This window comes from Pteropus alecto, unplaced genomic scaffold, assembly GCF_000325575.1.
Source record: "Pteropus alecto unplaced genomic scaffold, ASM32557v1 scaffold152, whole genome shotgun sequence".
Classification (NCBI taxonomy): Eukaryota; Metazoa; Chordata; class Mammalia; order Chiroptera; family Pteropodidae; genus Pteropus; species Pteropus alecto.
Window position 1 is genome coordinate 12,126,165 of NW_006432227.1, and position 17,340 is coordinate 12,143,504.

At 46.7% G+C, this 17,340-nt stretch overlaps 1 protein-coding gene across 1 annotated transcript in view; it reads right to left on the bottom strand.

Moving 5' to 3' along the window:
- Positions 1 to 17,340, bottom strand: part of TRIO (trio Rho guanine nucleotide exchange factor) — a gene marked incomplete at its 5' end in the record, with an annotated part of 308,650 nt that overhangs the window by 124,744 nt on the left and 166,566 nt on the right. The window contains 2 exons of the mRNA XM_025043545.1: positions 3,617 to 3,791; positions 4,816 to 4,985. Coding sequence (XP_024899313.1) covers positions 3,617 to 3,791; positions 4,816 to 4,985 — 345 coding nt within the window. The remainder of the gene's footprint in view (positions 1 to 3,616; positions 3,792 to 4,815; positions 4,986 to 17,340) is intronic.

Consider the following 17,340-nt stretch of genomic DNA (forward strand, 5'->3'; position numbering starts at 1 on the left):
AGTGAGCAAATGCAGAATGCGGGGCCCGGCTTCCCGGACGACCGATGAAGCTACTTCAACACGCGACGGCGTGGAGGAAGGACGGCCAGCCAGAGAGATGGTTCTGATTAAACGCTAACATCGGACGCAGGAGCGGACCCCGGGAACGCCTAACGGGGGCACTGCGGGAATCTGAAAAGGGGCTGAGGATGAGACAGTCAGGAATGGCTGTCACACTGGGGAGGTGTTCAGTGGGTTGCGGTTATGGAAGAAAACGTTTTTTTGTTTTTGTTTTTTGTTTTTGTTTTTAAAGAATGTCTTTAGACACTGGCCAAGGTTTTTGCTAAAATACTGTAGCACAACCATAACAAAAGACGGGGTACGTGAAGCAAGGGGGCAGCAAAATCATGTTGAATTTGGAAGATAAGCAATTCGCTGTGCTATTTTCACTACTTTTGTGTAGGTTTACAACTTTCATTATATGCCTTTAAAAATTTGTTTTTGTTTTTAAAGAACGTCTTTAGACACTGGCCAAGGTTTTTGCTAAAATACTGTAGCACAACCATAACAAAAGACGGGGTACGTGAAGCAAGGGGGCAGCAAAATCATGTTGAATTTGGAAGATAAGCAATTCGCTGTGCTATTTTCACTACTTTTGTGTAGGTTTACAACTTTCATTATATGCCTTTAAAAATTTAAGACTAAAAATTATAAAATCTGAAAAGGAGGAAAAAACTTCTTGTGAAAGAATAAACTATACACTTCAATGGATTAACATTTCCCATGGATCCTAATTTACTTTATCCGCATGAGCAGTAAGCAAATTAGTTTGCAAATTTGTGAATGTGAGAGTTTACACAGATGGGAAGTAATAAAAAATCTTGAGGCTTCCCCAAACTCCTACTGCACAAATCTTTCCGATGTATCGTTTTATTACAGGAGTCTGTATACGATGTGCAAATCGCAGTACTGTACGAGACTGTAATCACTTATAAATTAATTGAAATAATGCCAAATGAAACATAAACCAAAAAGCCACTCAGGAAAAATATCTGTTAAAAGGAAAACCATTACATAACTTTAATCTTCATCTCTAAGGCGAGTTTTCTTTTTTACCGTTTGTTTTCTAGCGCTGAGAGAGAAGAGATGAAGGTGTGGTGGTGAGGTACAGACTCAGGAATAACGTCTCATGGAAACGACAGGCTCAGATAACACTCAAGGAATGGACAATAAACAAGAACCAACGTGCTAAGACCAGCAGGATGTGAAACTTCTCCCTGAGCATAAAGAAACTCTGGCAATGGCCACGATCAAAGAAGCATCAGGAAAGACCCTGCCCTGCGTTTAGCATTACAGCTTGTTAACTACATGCAGCAGCCAAGAAAAGAAATCTGTGCCCAAAATGAAGCTCAAGAAGGTGGAAGTAATTTCTGAATACTGATGCTCTGGAGAAATAACTTTCAAATAATTCATTTTTAAAAAGTGTCCCAGAAATTTTAGAAAGTCTAAGTGTTTCTTCCTAATTCCATAGCTAACCCGTCACAGGATGCTACAGTAATGACTTTGTGTTTAGATCAGCAGAGCCACAGAAAACCTCAATCTACTTTTGAGACATGGAAATGCTATTCCAATTGAAATACAGGCAATTTGAGGGATTTTTAATAATTAATCAAGTAACCGATGAATTTCTACCATATCCTAACTCCATGCTTCCTACGGGTAGTCAAATGAAGCCTTTTCCCAGGAGAGTGAGGAAATCCCAGTCCAAACTGCTGAGATAATCATGTTTCAGGATCATTCAAGAGAAAAAAAGTTCTAAGGACCTGACATGTTAAAAGCTATTAAATAATATTTTTGCTGCCCTGTGATTGAACTACAGGTTTAATTTCCTCAGCTTGAAAAAAGCACTCAGCCCTGGCCTGGCATGCTGGCTTTATTGAGGCCATGTGTGGGGAATTCTGCGGCTTTAGTGTGAGGAAAATCTATGCTTTTGGTTCCTGAGCTACATTTTAAAACCCTGGTTCAATGAAATGAAATATAACTAATTTCTTCCCCCCTTTAAAGTACCATTAATACAAGTGAAGCCAAAATTTTTTTCAAATATCCAAATTCCTGGAAGAAAAACTTCAAATAATGCTCTGATTCCTTAATTGAAACTATTTAATAAGGAGTTAAAGTTTACTAAAGCAATTCCTCTGAAGCAGAGGTCAGAGAGGAAAACGGGCTGCTGGAGCTTCTGCTCACACAAGGCTGCAAGCTGGGCCAGGCAGTGGCCAGGTTCAAGGCGCCGGGCTGAGCGGTGGCCAGATTCAAGGCGCCGGGCCAGGTGGTGGCCAGGTTCAAGGAGCCTAAGGCAGGCCTTTCTCCATGTGGCTCTAACCCCGCGTGCAGGTGGAGATCTGGAGAGCAGGTTTTACCAGGACCCCATGTAGGGCTTAACTCCTTTCTTGTCATTAACCAGTGATAATGAACACAGTCGAGAAGGCCTTGTTTTAATGAAAACATTGATGGAGATTTAGACAAGTGGCAAAAGGCCTGGCACCACACACACCACTCAGGGCTGGTCCACAGGCCAAGAGAAGTATACAAGGTCAAGGTCACTTCAGGCAGAGGGTGTGTCCCAGTCCCCTCAACACCTGAGGCAACTCATGGCCAGCTACACAAGGCCCTGCCATCTTCTGCCTTTGGGGTCTGGGTCAGAGGGCCATCAGGTGCTGTTCTAAACCAGGATGAGTAATAAATATGGAGAGTGTGTACCCTACCCGTCGGCAGCCACAGGAACCATGGGGGAGGCTCGGAGGTACCAGCTGAATGAAGCTCACAGGCCCCAGGAAACTGGCCTCGCCCAGGCTGAGTTTTGGTTCCTTTCATCATGTTTCACAGACAGACTCGGTGTCATCCAATGATACTTACTTCTGCTTGCACTTCATCAAGTTCAAAATAAAAAAGATCGTCCCTGGCACAGAATGAAGAACCACCCTTTTTGTTGAAGAAAAATAAAAGAAACCTGTACTTCTTTCTACTAGTCACATATTTGGTGTAAAACTCAGTTTTTAAGTAAGAATTCTATACCATTGGAGAATACTTCTGTGGGGGAAAAACTGGGTTTCCTACTACCTAAACTGCTATCAGCACAGGCGAGCTCATTCCTGCTTTCCCCAGAGTAAGAAGGGAAGGGAAGGAGGGAGGAGGGAGGAAGGGAAGGAGGGAGGAAGGGAAGGAGGGAGGCCGAGACCAGGCCAGGAGGAGCCTGTGCCTCTGCTCCCAGGACAGAGAGTGCTGCTCGGGATCCAATCAGGTTTAAACAAACCGTGATGCCCACGTCCTCGCTTTCAGAGGCTCTGCCCTGGGCTGCCCACTCCACACTGGTGCTGCCCTATCCTGCTGTGTGAGGTCTGCCCTGCTGTCCCCTCTGCTTCCACCAGTTTCAACTTCAGGGCCGAGCTGAGTCCCCACACCCCCCCAAAAAAAACTGAGGCAGAAGCGTTTCCCTTCCTCTCTCCTCCTCCTCACACAGAGACTGAGGGAGAGGATGCAGGAAGAGAGCTGGGCAGGGGACGGAGAAGGTGCCCCGGGGGGCCTCAGAGGCCACAGGTGGCCCACTAGCAGCCAGAGAAGCGGCCGTGGGGACACTCACATCGATGGCATCCCTCTCGAATATGCGCAGCTGCAGGAAGAGGTCCAGCTTGACCTTGCGCTCCTGGAACAGCTCCTCCATCTGGGCCTGCGCCTCGTCCAGCTGCTGCAGCACCGTCTCGATGTGGCCGATGGAGCTGCTGTGGGGGGTCTTGTTGCTGGAGATGGCGGAGTCCCTGCGGGGGAGGGGGAGGGGGAGGGGGCCGGGGTTTCAGCGAGACAGACAGGAATCGGAGGAGAAGGTCTCACATCGCCAGATACCAGACCCGGCGGCTCAGGACTTCAGGGGGAAGAAAGCCGGCAGGAAGCGGACTGCTGGCCTCAGAAAATGGGATCCGCCGCCCCTCCCGCAAGACGGCCCGGCTTCCTCCCCTGAGCGGTGCCCCCAGGCCCGAGGACACACTGGAGAAGTCCGGCCGCACTTCCTCACGGTCGCTGTCAGAGAAATCTAAGTGCTTTAGTAGAGCTTCGTTTTTAGCCACTTTTTCCCCTTGAGTAGAGAGAACAGATGACACCTATTTACTTCAGAGGCAGAGTCATACTGGCTATGAGGGGGTTAAACTTCAGTGTAATCAAACCCCCATCAAGTAAGTTTTGCCCGACTCTTAGTAAAGCGGAGCATCGAGCATCACGTGACGCTGCCAGCCACAACACCATAAACTGTCCTCTGAGTGACGAGCAGGGGGATCACATTTACATCAAGGTCCCTGTGATCCAATAAGAGGAACCGGCATCCGGGCCCGGCACTGGCCTCTGCCTCCCTGCCACAAGGAGCACCCGAGGAACAGGTGTCATCCCGAGGCCGGACCCCGCCTGCTCGGGCCTGGGCTTGAGAAAGGGGGTCGCCCCCACTATGCAGAGAGGCAGACTCAGGGCCAGAAGGTTTAGATTCATCTGGTTGGTAAAGAAATTCCAATAATTACTGGGTCGGTGTTAAGGGGAAATAATCAGTAAAGGCTGAATTCTGGGAAGGTTTGTTAGTCAGTGCTGCCGTGAGAAAAAATTATACGGTGGGAAAAAAACTGTCAGGGAGACGAAGGGAAGGGGAGGGAAGAGCAGCACCGCCCACCGCACTCCTGCCGCCTGCTCTCTCGTGGCACAGAGGGTTCTGGCCGATTGTTCCCCAAAGCGAGGGGAGGGAAATCACTGGCAGGCCGCCCGGCGGCTGTGCGGCCGCGGGGGTCAGCGGGGCGGGCCCACCTCAGCTGCTGGATGAGGTCCTCCCCTTCCTTGATCACGTTGACGGTCACTTGCAGGGTGGTCTGCTGCTGCTGGCCGAAGCGCTTGATGAGATCCTGCACGGCCTCCACGGACTCGGCGTACACGTCATCCAGCAGCTCCTTCTGCAGCTCCTCCAGCCATGTCCACAGCTGCGGGGAGAGACACGCGGTGACGCGGGCCCCTCCGCCTCCCACGGAGGTCCCGGCGCCGAGACTGTGAGTGACCGGGGCGGGGGAGGGGACTGGTGGCAGCCTGCTTCCAGGGTGACGGGAGGGAGAGAAAAACACCCCAAAGAAGCTGCCAGCCGGCTGAAAACACGCACAGAAAAACGCAGGATGCGACCACTGTGAACAGGCAGAGGGCCGAAGGGGACTGTCACACAGAGGGATAAAGAAAGGGGAGGGAAGTCGCTCTTTCTGATTCTTCTTCGGCTCGATCTGGGCGCAACGGAAACCAGAAAAGACCCCCCCCACAACAACAGACACATCTGCTCCACGCAACGGGCATTCTCTCACGCATCTTCTGGATGGTTTTATTTTTAGCAAGGGCATTATAATCCCTTATTAATGATTAAGCCACCACGAAGGTGTGGGAGCTTTACAACCCTCAGAAAAGAAGAAAGCATAAAATGTGGTAAAATAAATTTGCCAGCAGACCTGGCAGGGGACCTGGATGTGGGACTGTTTGGTGACCACACGCAGGCCACAGCCAAGCCGGCCGCAGCTCAGTCCACCATGACGCGTGGGCACGCGGGAAACACACGCCTGCACTGCCACCACCACTGAAACGTGCCCACGGGCTTGGGTGGGTAAAGACAACGCGCAACGACAACTCGGCAGCAGGAACACTTCAGGCTGACTGCAGCAGAGCGCTCTGCTGGCTTCTGGGGGGTCTCTGCCTCCTCCAGATCTCTGGGGAGCCATCCGGTGAGCCAAAAATGGCAATTAATTAAGCCGAGTGGGCCCTGGTGGCTTGGGAGTGGTTTGTGCATGGAGAAAATGCTTCCCGCTTCCTCGGGGATGTAAGAATCACCTCCAGTATCTCACACGTGTCCGTTACAGACAGCTGCCCCAGCCATGGGGCCCCAGTGTCAGGAGACGGTCCCTGGCACTGCCCAGCCACGCTGGCCTTGGTGGCTAACACAGCAGCACTGCATTTGCCGAAATAAATTGTGCTGTATTTGATCTTTTGTTTCTGAGCCAATGCTTTCTGAAAACTGCTTTACTGAGGTATAACTGGTATATAATGCACTGCATGAATTTAGAATGCACGCTTTGCCAGGTCTGACATATGTATAGACCCACGAAAAGGTCACTATCAGGACAGTGAACAGCTCCATCATCTCCAAAGTTTTCTTGTGCCCTTTGTAATCCTTCCCTCCGTCTCCCTCTGCCCTCCCTCTCCAGGCAACCTACTTTCAGCCACTAGAGATTACCTTGCATCATCTAATACATGTATATATATATTACATTTGGGTTGTTTCCAGTTTGGGGCCATTAGAAACACAGCTGCTATAAACACGTATGCACAGTCTCTGCGTGCACCTATGCTTTCCTTTCTTTTAGGTACATATCTAGGTGTAGAGTGGCTGGGTCGTGTGGCAGGTGTATGATCAACTTTTTAACAAACTGCCAAACCATCTTCCAAAGTGGCTGTTCCATTTCCATGCCCACCAGCAGCGTGCATGAAGTCCAACTCCTCCACGTCCTCACTGACGCTGACGTGGCTGGTCTTTTAATTTTAGCCCTTTTAAATGAGTGGTATCTCATTATGGTTTTAGTGAGGGGTCCCCCAGCGACTAATAGTGGCAAACCTATGCACATCTTTTGTTAAATGCACGTTCAGTTGAAAACATCTGATGGCTCTTGTCTGGTCCATAAATATTTTAAATATGGCAGGTGAGTTCAAAAATAAGGGAAGCGCTGGCAAAGAACTTATTTTTCAGTCGAGTTAGTTGGGGTCCTAAGACTAAATTTACTAAACGTTAAATAAAAACATTTGTTAGCCTGTCTCATGTTATTTAACCAATTCTGTATAAGTCATCAAATTTCACACAGTCCAAAAATTTTACTTAAAAGAGTTTTCAAGAGAGGCTGGTTCACCTCTTTGATCTCACAGATGATGGAGAAGACGACCCAGTAACCTGCACGACATGGGCAAACCTACTGCTGGTGCCAACCTATCGGCAAAGCCAGAACCAGAAAGGCCTCCAGATCTAGTCACACTTTGTATCGATACTGCATTTCAACATGAAAAATGCCATTCATCGATTCACCGGATGTGGACTAATGCTCTGCACCATCGATAAAGGGTCTATAAACAATATCTTTGTTTTTTAATTTTTATTCTTCTCTAAATTCTCATGAACGTGGTTGCTGCTCTTAGAAGTAACAGGAAGGTGACAGCCTTATGGCCGTGAGGGATCTCTCGATTTGCTCCAGTGTTTCCCACGTCCGTAGGTCACAGTGTGCAGCAGCAGCAGCAGCGTTATGGATTTAAGAGATGCCTTAGGAGAGCGGTGTTTCTGGATCTACCAGATCACTGAGCTTCTTTCAGACTCGGTTTGCTATGTCAGGGACCCTCAGAATACCAATACCGCCTCAGGCTCAGTCAGTAAGATGGCCAGAGACAGAGGGCGCAGGGGGCTGCTGGGCGACCGGCAATGTTCTGCACAAATTTAATGACGCTAAGCATAATGACCCCAAAAATAAACAGAAGAGGCAAGATTTGCTAAAAGAAACCAAGTATGCGCCAGATGAGCAATAATGAATATTTTACCAAAACAAGGCTATAATATTTTACCCAGTCAAAATATTTAACCGAGAACATCCACAATATACTATCGAAGAGGTAGAATTTTCCAGCTGAAACGGCTTCACCCACTTCATGGTAACCAGCCCTCCACAAGCCTGGGGGCGGGTGACCGGCCACTCGTCTGAGCAGAGAAAACCCTTTCAGCAGCACTTGGCTACTGTAGCCCCCCCACTCTCTGACACCTGTCCTAAGATGAACATTACGAGAAAGTGACCTTTGCAACTGCATATTGCTTTTCCCGAAAAAGAAAATAAAAGACACTTCACTCCTTTCTCCCAAAGTCTCAACTGTGTTTTCCACCTTGATACACGTGCTGCACGGAAGCTGCCCCGCCTCGTCACTGTGTGACGGAGCCCGGGAGCGGCACTGTCCCCGGAGCACACCTACCCGCCCGTGACTCAGCCCCTGTAGCTAACTGATGGGTGGAAAATGGAGAACAGTTACGGTATGCATGGAGGCATGCTGAGCATTAAACTGTCGAGTCTTTAGAAATGGTGCTGCCTCAGCATTTTGTGCGTATTCAGTGGAGTTGAATGATTTAAGCAAATATACATGCGAAAAAGACTGCTCTTGCCCCACTGTAATCTAAACATTAGTACTGACAAGAAGAAAGACAAAGGAGCCACCTCTACATCAGATACTGACTCTGTATCACAGAAGGTGTCTGACGCATTGGACAAGCTGGCCTTTAGGGGTACTAAGGGCTGATGCCAATGTGGCCTCTGGCTTTAGTTATACTATGCCCTTAATTTTAGGAGTTTGGTTCACATAACACTAGTAGAAATTAGTATCTCTTCTCTTAAATTTATTGAGAAAACAGAAGTGCAAATTTTTAAAAGCCTGCTAGAAAAACACTGCAATATCAGCGAAACACAGCACTGAGACAGCTGGTAGAGAATGTGCATGTCCCGGGTAAGACACTCTAGTATACAGGTGTCCTAACTGCACTCCTACCCCTTCAAACAGCTGGGTTAGTCCCAGCCAGGGACCCAACTTGTGGGGCAGGAGGTGGGGTGGGGTGCCTGGGTGGGCATGTCTGCAAAATTCCTCTTCTCCAGCAAATACTACCATTTAATAATACTACCATTAAATACCATTTAAATTGCAAACCCATTTCAACAAAAATCTTGCTTCTGTACTCTGTGAAGAGGACTAGAGTTCGAATTCCCACTCCTGAGACACGATGCATAGCTGTGCTTCTATATAATGCCACTGCCACTGCATAAGAGTTAATGTTTTATCCATAAATATTAATTAAGGCACTTTTCATAAGAGGTCATATGGAATAACAAGAGGGTGGGTTCTGAAGCCAGACTGCCCGAGTTCAAATCCTGACAACATTTCCTACAGTGTGACCTTGAGCACATTACTTACCTGGACCCAGGTCTCAGCTCACACGTCTATGAAACGTGTATGGTAATGATGCTTACCTCACAGGCTTGCCAGGAAGAGCAAATGAGATGATACGCACTGAGCAAACAATATTAGCCACTTCAGTCAGTTTTGTCCTTGTAAGAAAACTTTTTCTAATAATAAGAAACACAAAGTTTCAAAAGTCTCTAGACGATTTTTCAAAATGCATTCAAGTTCCTACCTATTGCTGAAAATATATCACTTAGTCTGGTCAACTTAACACCATCCCACATTTGAATCCTTTTACATCTAAAAATAGGAAAGCGTGAGGAAAAGGTGCTGGAATTAGTCTGTTAGATTCTATAGAAATCACTTCCCCTTGGTTCCAGGGGAAGTGCCGTGAGTGTTTGTGGCGAAAGCTTTTCCTTTCTTCCTGGTAATTTTTTCAAGAACCAGCTATATCTTCAACATCCTGGACACTTCAACACGTGGTGGGCTGTGCTCGCCTGCCTGGCCAGCTGTGGAAACAGTGCTGAGCCGCAGCTGGGCAGGTCCTGTGCAGGGGTCAGGCAGATGAAAAGGGAGAAATGCCTGAGGGAAAAGGGGTGAGGTGACATCTAAATCCCTGATGTTAAACACTAAAATGCCCAAAGGTCCTTTGCCCCTTTGAGAATTTTTCTGTCTGGTCCAACAGGAAATACTCTCATTCAATTTGGATAAAAAAGTCTCCGAGGAAAGATCTTTTCTAATATCATTTGGAGATGAACTGATGTATATCATAATGCAACAGGATCCAGGCAAAATCTATTTTTAAGCTTTGAAAATGGTACATGATTTCTTAAAATAACCTCTGAATAAAGCCATGAGAAAGTCTCTAGGATGCCTGTGAAATTTTTACCATAAACTTCTTGAGAGTGAAAAAAAAACCAACAAAACCCTGCACTTCTGCACTTACTGATTAATTTACAATAAAAAGATAAAATCTTTGCCCGACAGCAAGAGAGGGGCTGCGTTCCATGGCGGATTCACTTGGAAGGGCGCTGTGGCCGTGAGCATTCCGTGGAACAGATCCAGAACCCGGCCCACAAGCAGGTGCAGGTGCAGGTGTGGACAGGCCTGGTCCACAGATGCAGGAGAGCCGGGTCTGGCCCTGGCACCTGGCTGCATCTGACCTAGGAGCACCCCCCACCCCCTTCCCACGATCCCTGTGCGGGACAGAGCCTAGAGGAGGAACCTCCTGGGAGAAACCCCCGGAGAAGCCTCTTCCTCACTCACTGAAGAGGGACACCCCTCCGAGAGGGCTTCTATGGGAACCCACTGGGGTGGAGGTCCCAGGAGAAGTCTGAGCGTCCAGCTACTTCAGTGGGTGGTAGGACTGGCGCCCAGAGATCCGGGACTGCTCTGGCTGCAAGCTCTCTCAGATGCAGTCTGAATGCAGCTACAAGCCCGCTCACAGCACACAGAGGCGGGTCCTGACCCTGTGTGACCTTGGGGCTCTCCACTGTTGGTTATCTCATCTGTGAAATGGGATCATGTTACCATGTAAGTCTAGGCCAGTTAGAGAATCGATTACTACGAGCGCTTTGTAAACAGAAGATACTACTATTGGCATCTGCTTTCCTACTTGCTTATGACTAAGATGACCATCTGGGCACCGGTGGGGATGGGTGAGCTGTGAGGCCGGTGTGAGAAGTACAGGAGCCGCAGCTCCCAGCGGGAGCTGCAAGCCAGGGCAGAAGTAGGTAGTTTCAAGCACAACCCACTGGTGGAATTTCAGAAGTATTCACTGTGCGCATAAATGGCGACCCGGTTTCACATGTGAGCAGCAGAAATCAAGGGGAACTGCCCCCCCATGCAGGGCACATTCTGCCGCCCGAAACGACCAGCCGTACTTCTGCTGCATGTCTATGCCCCTGATCAAGGAGGAGAAAGGCTTTAGCACTATCTCGTTACTCTTGGGTGTGTAATAAAAGATCTCGTTATTTCTGGGGTGGGTAATACAAGATCTCTTGAAGTGATGAAAACAAATATATGAAGGATGAAGGAAGGGCAGGTCAAATTAAAGTCCGTATTATGAGATAACACTGATGCAAACACGCACGAGAGAGGAAAGAGCGCGCGAGCAGGTCGGGGCGGCCACGCCACGTGGGCGTCGCGGGACCAGCGGGCGGAAGCACACAAGTTCCTGAGCGAGGACAAGGTGAGGCACACAGCTGACACAGAGATCAAGGTCAGTGCCAGAACCGCAACTACCCAGATATTTGCACGAAGTCTGATTTGCTAAAAAGAGATTTTTGAGAAGAGGAATTTTTTAATATTACTTGCCAACATCCCTGAAGGGTAAGACACACTCCGCAAAGTGTCAAGTTAAGGAAAAGCTCCCCCCACCCCTAGGGGAGGGGGGTACATTTCAGAGCAACCACTGGCTCCCTGAAATGGCCTGCGGTTGGTCAAAGTGTCCTTCCTCTTCCGCTCTTCAGATCTTTGGAGACAGTGCCCACCCTACGGCCTGTCCTCCTTTTCCCAAGGTCAGCACTTTACTCCTTGACCTCTGCCAGCACAGCGCCATCTGGAGCTCGCTCTCCTGTCTCCCCTTTCAAAGTGGGGACAGAAGAACTGAAGGCAGCACCACTGTGATCCCGACAGCAGCGAGCTAGGAGAGGCGACTGCCACCCGCTGCCCCATTCGTGATCCCGTGCTTCTACTCATTACAGCAAACGTGTCACCTTGGGGCAGGACATCATCGTGGACACTGTCAATCAACACATGTATGATTCTTTTCTGCTTAACACCTGTATGGCCTTTATTCTGTAACCTGCCTAGGTTAGTGTCTCTGATTCAAAACAGACTCATATATTAAAACCTACAAATGAAATTTCTGTAATAGAGTTTACCTTATTTCTGCTGAGATCTTTTGGGGTTCTGTTCTGTTATTGGACATATCTGACAGATCCTGGTCTAGACTTTGGTAAGTCTAGGCTTTCTGCATGGGGAAAGAGCTCTCAAATGACACTGGAGATGACCTTGGAGATGTCCTGCAGCCCTACTGACATCACCTGCTAACCAACCCCTGTCCTGACGGTCTCAACTGCAAGGGTTTTAGTGCAGCCACGACTGCTTCTGCTACAGCACCAAGTCTGTCCTCACTTTGTGGCAATGTGCTCATTTTTAAGATAAACAGCTCTCAGCACAGGAAAGGCAAGTTTTCAAGGCTTCCTGAACTCAGGTGAGCGATCTCTCCAGATGTCACAAATGACAGCAAAGTTTTGATCAGGTTAGTGGTGTCAGTTCAAAGAGGTGACAACTGCACAGGCTGCTCCCCTATGGAAGGTGACAGCAGGGATTAAAACCATCTGTCTGCTGGGCCTCAGGTGCAACCGAGATGACTGTCCACCGTCCCCATCACCGCTGGCTTCGGCAAGTCTGGTCTGATTGTGAGTCTGGCCTGGGAGTTACTTCCTTATTCTCATGCTGGGTATGAGTAATGTCTTACCACCATGAACACTTTCTTCCTGGCATCTTCCACTTGGCGATCAGTATGGGGCAGGGGGCAATAAGGACAGTCTTGATCTTGTGTTACTGACACGTTCAGTTGATTCTTCTTTACAGCCGCTCGGCAGTGGAATTCTAATGTGACTGAACTAACAGACGGCCCCTATTTCTGTCTAGCATGTAAATTAAATGTCAAAGTCCTGGTCTAATGCTCACTAGTTCTGCTGCGCGTCCCTCATCAAACCAGGAACCCAGTAAAGAATGAAACAAAGTTAACAGGCTATAATTTGCTCATTAACTTCCTCCTTTACTGGTTGTTTATAAACCATCTTTTCTAGAACTCTGCCTATGATTACTTCGACCTGAGTACCATGTGAAATCTACTTTATTAAAAATGCACAAGTGCATTTTTAGCCTTCTGGCATCTCTTTCCTTTCCCACGGTTGCTTAGAGATCAACAGACCCGATCTGGTGATCTAATATCAAGTTCTTTCACTACTCAGAGATCTAATTTGTCTGGAACAGAGACCTGAACTCATTGAAAAGAAATGCGTCCTTTCTTATAACACCTTCACTCGTTTTGGTCTTTAGCTTCTTCTAACCTGAATGGGAGAACAGTGTCCTAGAGGAGAAAGCAAAATGAGCGAGATAAAGTCCACTTTCCATCTGCATCCTTCAGCATCACTGGTCCACAGCAGAAAGCCTAAGCCTTTCTTGACTTTATGGTTCTGAATTTTGTGCTTTAAAAAGAGGAAAAGAAAACAAACAACAACAAAACCAAAAAAAAAAAAAAACTTTATCAGTCTCTACAAGCCTTGCTTATCTGAACCTTTTAAGCTTTCCTGTCAAAATCCTAATACATTTCTGGTAATCAGTCTTTCTACCACTACGAAGAATTAGTAATAATACACGTCAGAGATACAGATGGATAGTTTACTTCTTCTCTCAACACCTAAGACGTATCACATTTGGTTTGTAAAGCTGAGTATCAAAATGAGAAATGAACAACACTGAAAATGTCCTATGAAACGCCTAACGAGTAAATAAGATTACATATATGTCCGTCTTCAGCTGGGTGTTTTAAGACCCATGCCATTGCGTCCCCCGACCTGCTGAAGAGCTCGCCTTTGAGTTAATTAGGGCTGATCTGCGAACGACTAAGTAAAGCAGACAGTTGAGACTCTTGAGTTAGAGGCGACCCTTCAACAATCCGGAGTCAGTGCACAGTTACATATTTTCAATCACTGTTGTAATACTGAGTTACAAATAAAGATAATCCAGTATGTTATCAATTAATTCATCCAATAATCGTCTAAGTGACTCTTATGTGTCAGGTATATTAGTGTTCCTGAAAATTTTCTGCACTAATTTCTCTGCTGACATAAAAATTTCCACAATCTGCAAATACTAGGCCTATATTAAGAAATAGAAAATTCATAAATTTAAACAAGTTTTAAGCTGGTCTATAAAAAATTAATAGTTTACATGCATTAAACTAGTCTGACAAAAGGACTTTCTTTTTAGATAACATCTCTTTTCCTACTAGCCAACGTAAATGTCTTACACATATTTATATGGTGAAAAAAATTGTTTCTTTATTTTACAGTTTGGCTGGGTACAGAAGTATTCAGTGATGCAGACAAAGTCACGTGTCAATATGAATGGGGCCCTGAGTAAAGATGCTCTGTGACAGCCAGCGACAGAGAGGAAAGAACTCTTGAAAGAGCTATGCACCAAGACGGACGGCTCTCGAGGGAATTATGCTGTGCCAAAAAGCCACTCTCAGAAAGTTACATGCTGTATGATTCCGTTCATGTAATATTTTTGAAACAAACAAACAAACAAAAACCCCAAAATTACAGAGACAGAGAACAACACGTTAGTGGTTGCCAAGGGTTACAGATGGGGCGGGGGCGGGGCAAGGATACAGGAATGCAGCACAAGGGAGCTCGGAGGTGACGCAAGGTTCTGTATCACTCTGTGTGCTGACAAAGCGATGGTGCTCGCAGGGATCTACACGTGATAAAACTGTACAGAACTAAGCACACGCACACGCACACGCACACACACGCGTGGAAATCGGAATAAGCTCCGTGAACTGTAGCTGTCGCTTCTCTCCTGCTCTGATAGTGCATGATGATGAGGTAAGAGGTGGCCGCTGTGGGAGGCTGGGAGACCTCCCTGCCTGTTTCTTTTTCCTCCAATTTCCTGTGAATTTAATTCAAATAAAATTTACTTCTAATTATTTCAAATAAAAAGCTTTTTTATTTTTATTTTTTTTTTAAAAAAAGCTAAGGAATATGTTTCGAGGTATCGCACATATCTTTGGAGGCATATGTGTGGGGTAGAAATCGGAAGGAAGGAAACAGGCGAATCATTTTAGAGAATGTAGACAGATGAGTCATCAGCGAATCTACTGCGAAGGCAGCCAGAATAAAAGGCTTGAATGGTGAGAACCACATTTTCTAGAACTCCGCACAGAAGGCAGAAGGGGTCTGGAGGAATCGAACGCTCAGGAGGCTGGGATGGCTGACGAACAGTGTGTTCTCCTGGGAGAACAGGCAGTGGCCGTCTATGCAAAGTCAGGAGCAGTGAACAGGCTCTGCCAGCGACCACAGGACTCCATCGGCAGGCAGGTGGTCTGCGCGCGGAGCACTGTATACCGTGTTTGCTTTTCCTGAACTACGATAACCACCAGACTGGGTCTCCAGCTCCACAAGGGAAAAAACAGAAAGAAACCTGGGCCCTTTGAGCACCGGGCATGTTTTCAGCATACTCCTGGAGCAGACTAGGTGAGGATGAGGGAAGCAGCAGCTCCCAGAGTCTTGGGCCCCAAGAAGCGATGACGGCTCTGTTTCCTAGTAACTGTCCCCAGGCCAGTACAAGGTCCAGGATGGCTTCTCACTGCTCCCCAGGGAGGGTGAGCATTGGCTGAGCACAAAGAAAGAAGTCTAAGTGTTATGCTTAAGTATTAGGCATAAAGATAAAGCCAGACTGGTATGCATGACAAAAAAAAATCTCCAGGTGGCTGGGAGGCCTTTATTTTTGACTTCTGAATAAAATGAAAGGTTTTTCTTTTCCCAGGCATTACCCCAAAGAAAAACATGTCCCGGTTCAGTGTATAAGTTTGCAGAAGCAGAACCAAAAGGCTTCTTTACTTGACCCAGCAAGAATCACAGCCCAATTCAAATGGGAATGAACCTGCCTGGGAAACCATGGCTTTTGGGAATAGAGTGAACAAAAACCAGCTCAAGGCCACTGAACCGATTGTGTGATGCAAACTCTGGCTGAGGACTCAATGTGACCACCTGGTTGCCTCAAATAACCCACAAATTTCAAAAGTAGTTAATAATTAACTCGGGACCTAATTTTGAGAGTGAAGCTGAATGAATACGAAGGATGAAAATAACCATGCTTTTGCTATATCTGAAAATGGAAATATGTCCCTCTATCATTAAATCTCAGAACGATGTGCTAGAAATAGACATCATTATTCCACAAGCGAACTGAGTATCTGCTAAGTCTGGCAGGAGGCAAACTAGTGGGAACGAAGACAAGTGAGATACAGTTCCAATCTTCAAGGAACATCACATCTGAAAACAGGCGTCTGAAATCAGGACATACACAGAAGCGGAAGTATGTTTTCCCACTGTGGCGCACCTGTGTATCGCCTCGTTCACGATGCCTGTCCTGGGAGACACTTTGGAATGAATAAGTGACAGAACGAAGGAAGGAACTGTGGAAAATGAGTTCAAAAGGAAAGGAGGACAGGTAACGAAAGACTAATCATGGAAATACTATAATCAGAATCGATGTGAATAAAATGCTACCAATAACACTGAAAGGAACAGAGAGATTGAGAGGCAGAAAACAAATACAGGAGGATAAAACTTTTTCTAAAAGAAAGTCCAAATTTATGTGAGACCAATCAACAATTCTTTTGAATAAAAAACATTGAAAAATGACAGAGCATCACTCTTCACATCTCTGAGAGGAGGTTCGACATCTCATGAATTCACTTCAGGGGCAAAAAAGAGAGAAAGCGGTCTCAGAATGCTCCGAAATCCAGGTTCAAGGGTCAAAGCGAGACTGACACCTCCATCAACCACCTTCTGTATCCAACCACAAGGTATGAAACATGTGCCATTTACCTGAAGATATTTCCTCTTTTCTCTCTTCCTGAGAACAAATATTCTACATTCTGTCCTCTGGGGGTGAGAGAATAAGGAGCCCAGATATCTCGGCACCCTGAATCCAACTGCTTGGTCTGTGACATGACTTACGGCCACCAACCTTCCAGCTGTGATTCTTAAGAGTACCCGAGCTAACACTGAGTAGGCATCACCTGGAGCTGGCACCTTTTTAAAGTCAGTTGTTAATGAGATCCCTTTTGTCTTACTTGCTCATCAGAGAGTCACAGATTTATTGCAAAAAAGAGGCCAACAGCAATATGCTCCAAATCAAATGAGAAATGCAACCACAGATGGACATCTGGGAGTGAAGAAGCCAGCTTCTGAGCCGGAGGGCCTCTGACGACGAGCTTCTCAACGGCATCACGTATTTGCCTCAATGAAAACCACCAGCTGCTGCTTCTACCGTCTTCTCTGTCATTTTAAAGTGTATGAGGTGCTTGAGAAAAACCGATTCAGATAACAAATCTTTTCGCAACTTTTCATTCGTCTGATATGTTTGGTGACGTAAAGCAAACACATCTAATTAGCGTGGTTTCCTCCTCTTCCCCCTTCCTTCACTTTAATCTCGTTTTAAACTTATTAAATTTGTTCTAAATGAATCTGGGTTTCATTCAATAACTGGTTTCAAAACACAATGACTGGAGAAGCCACT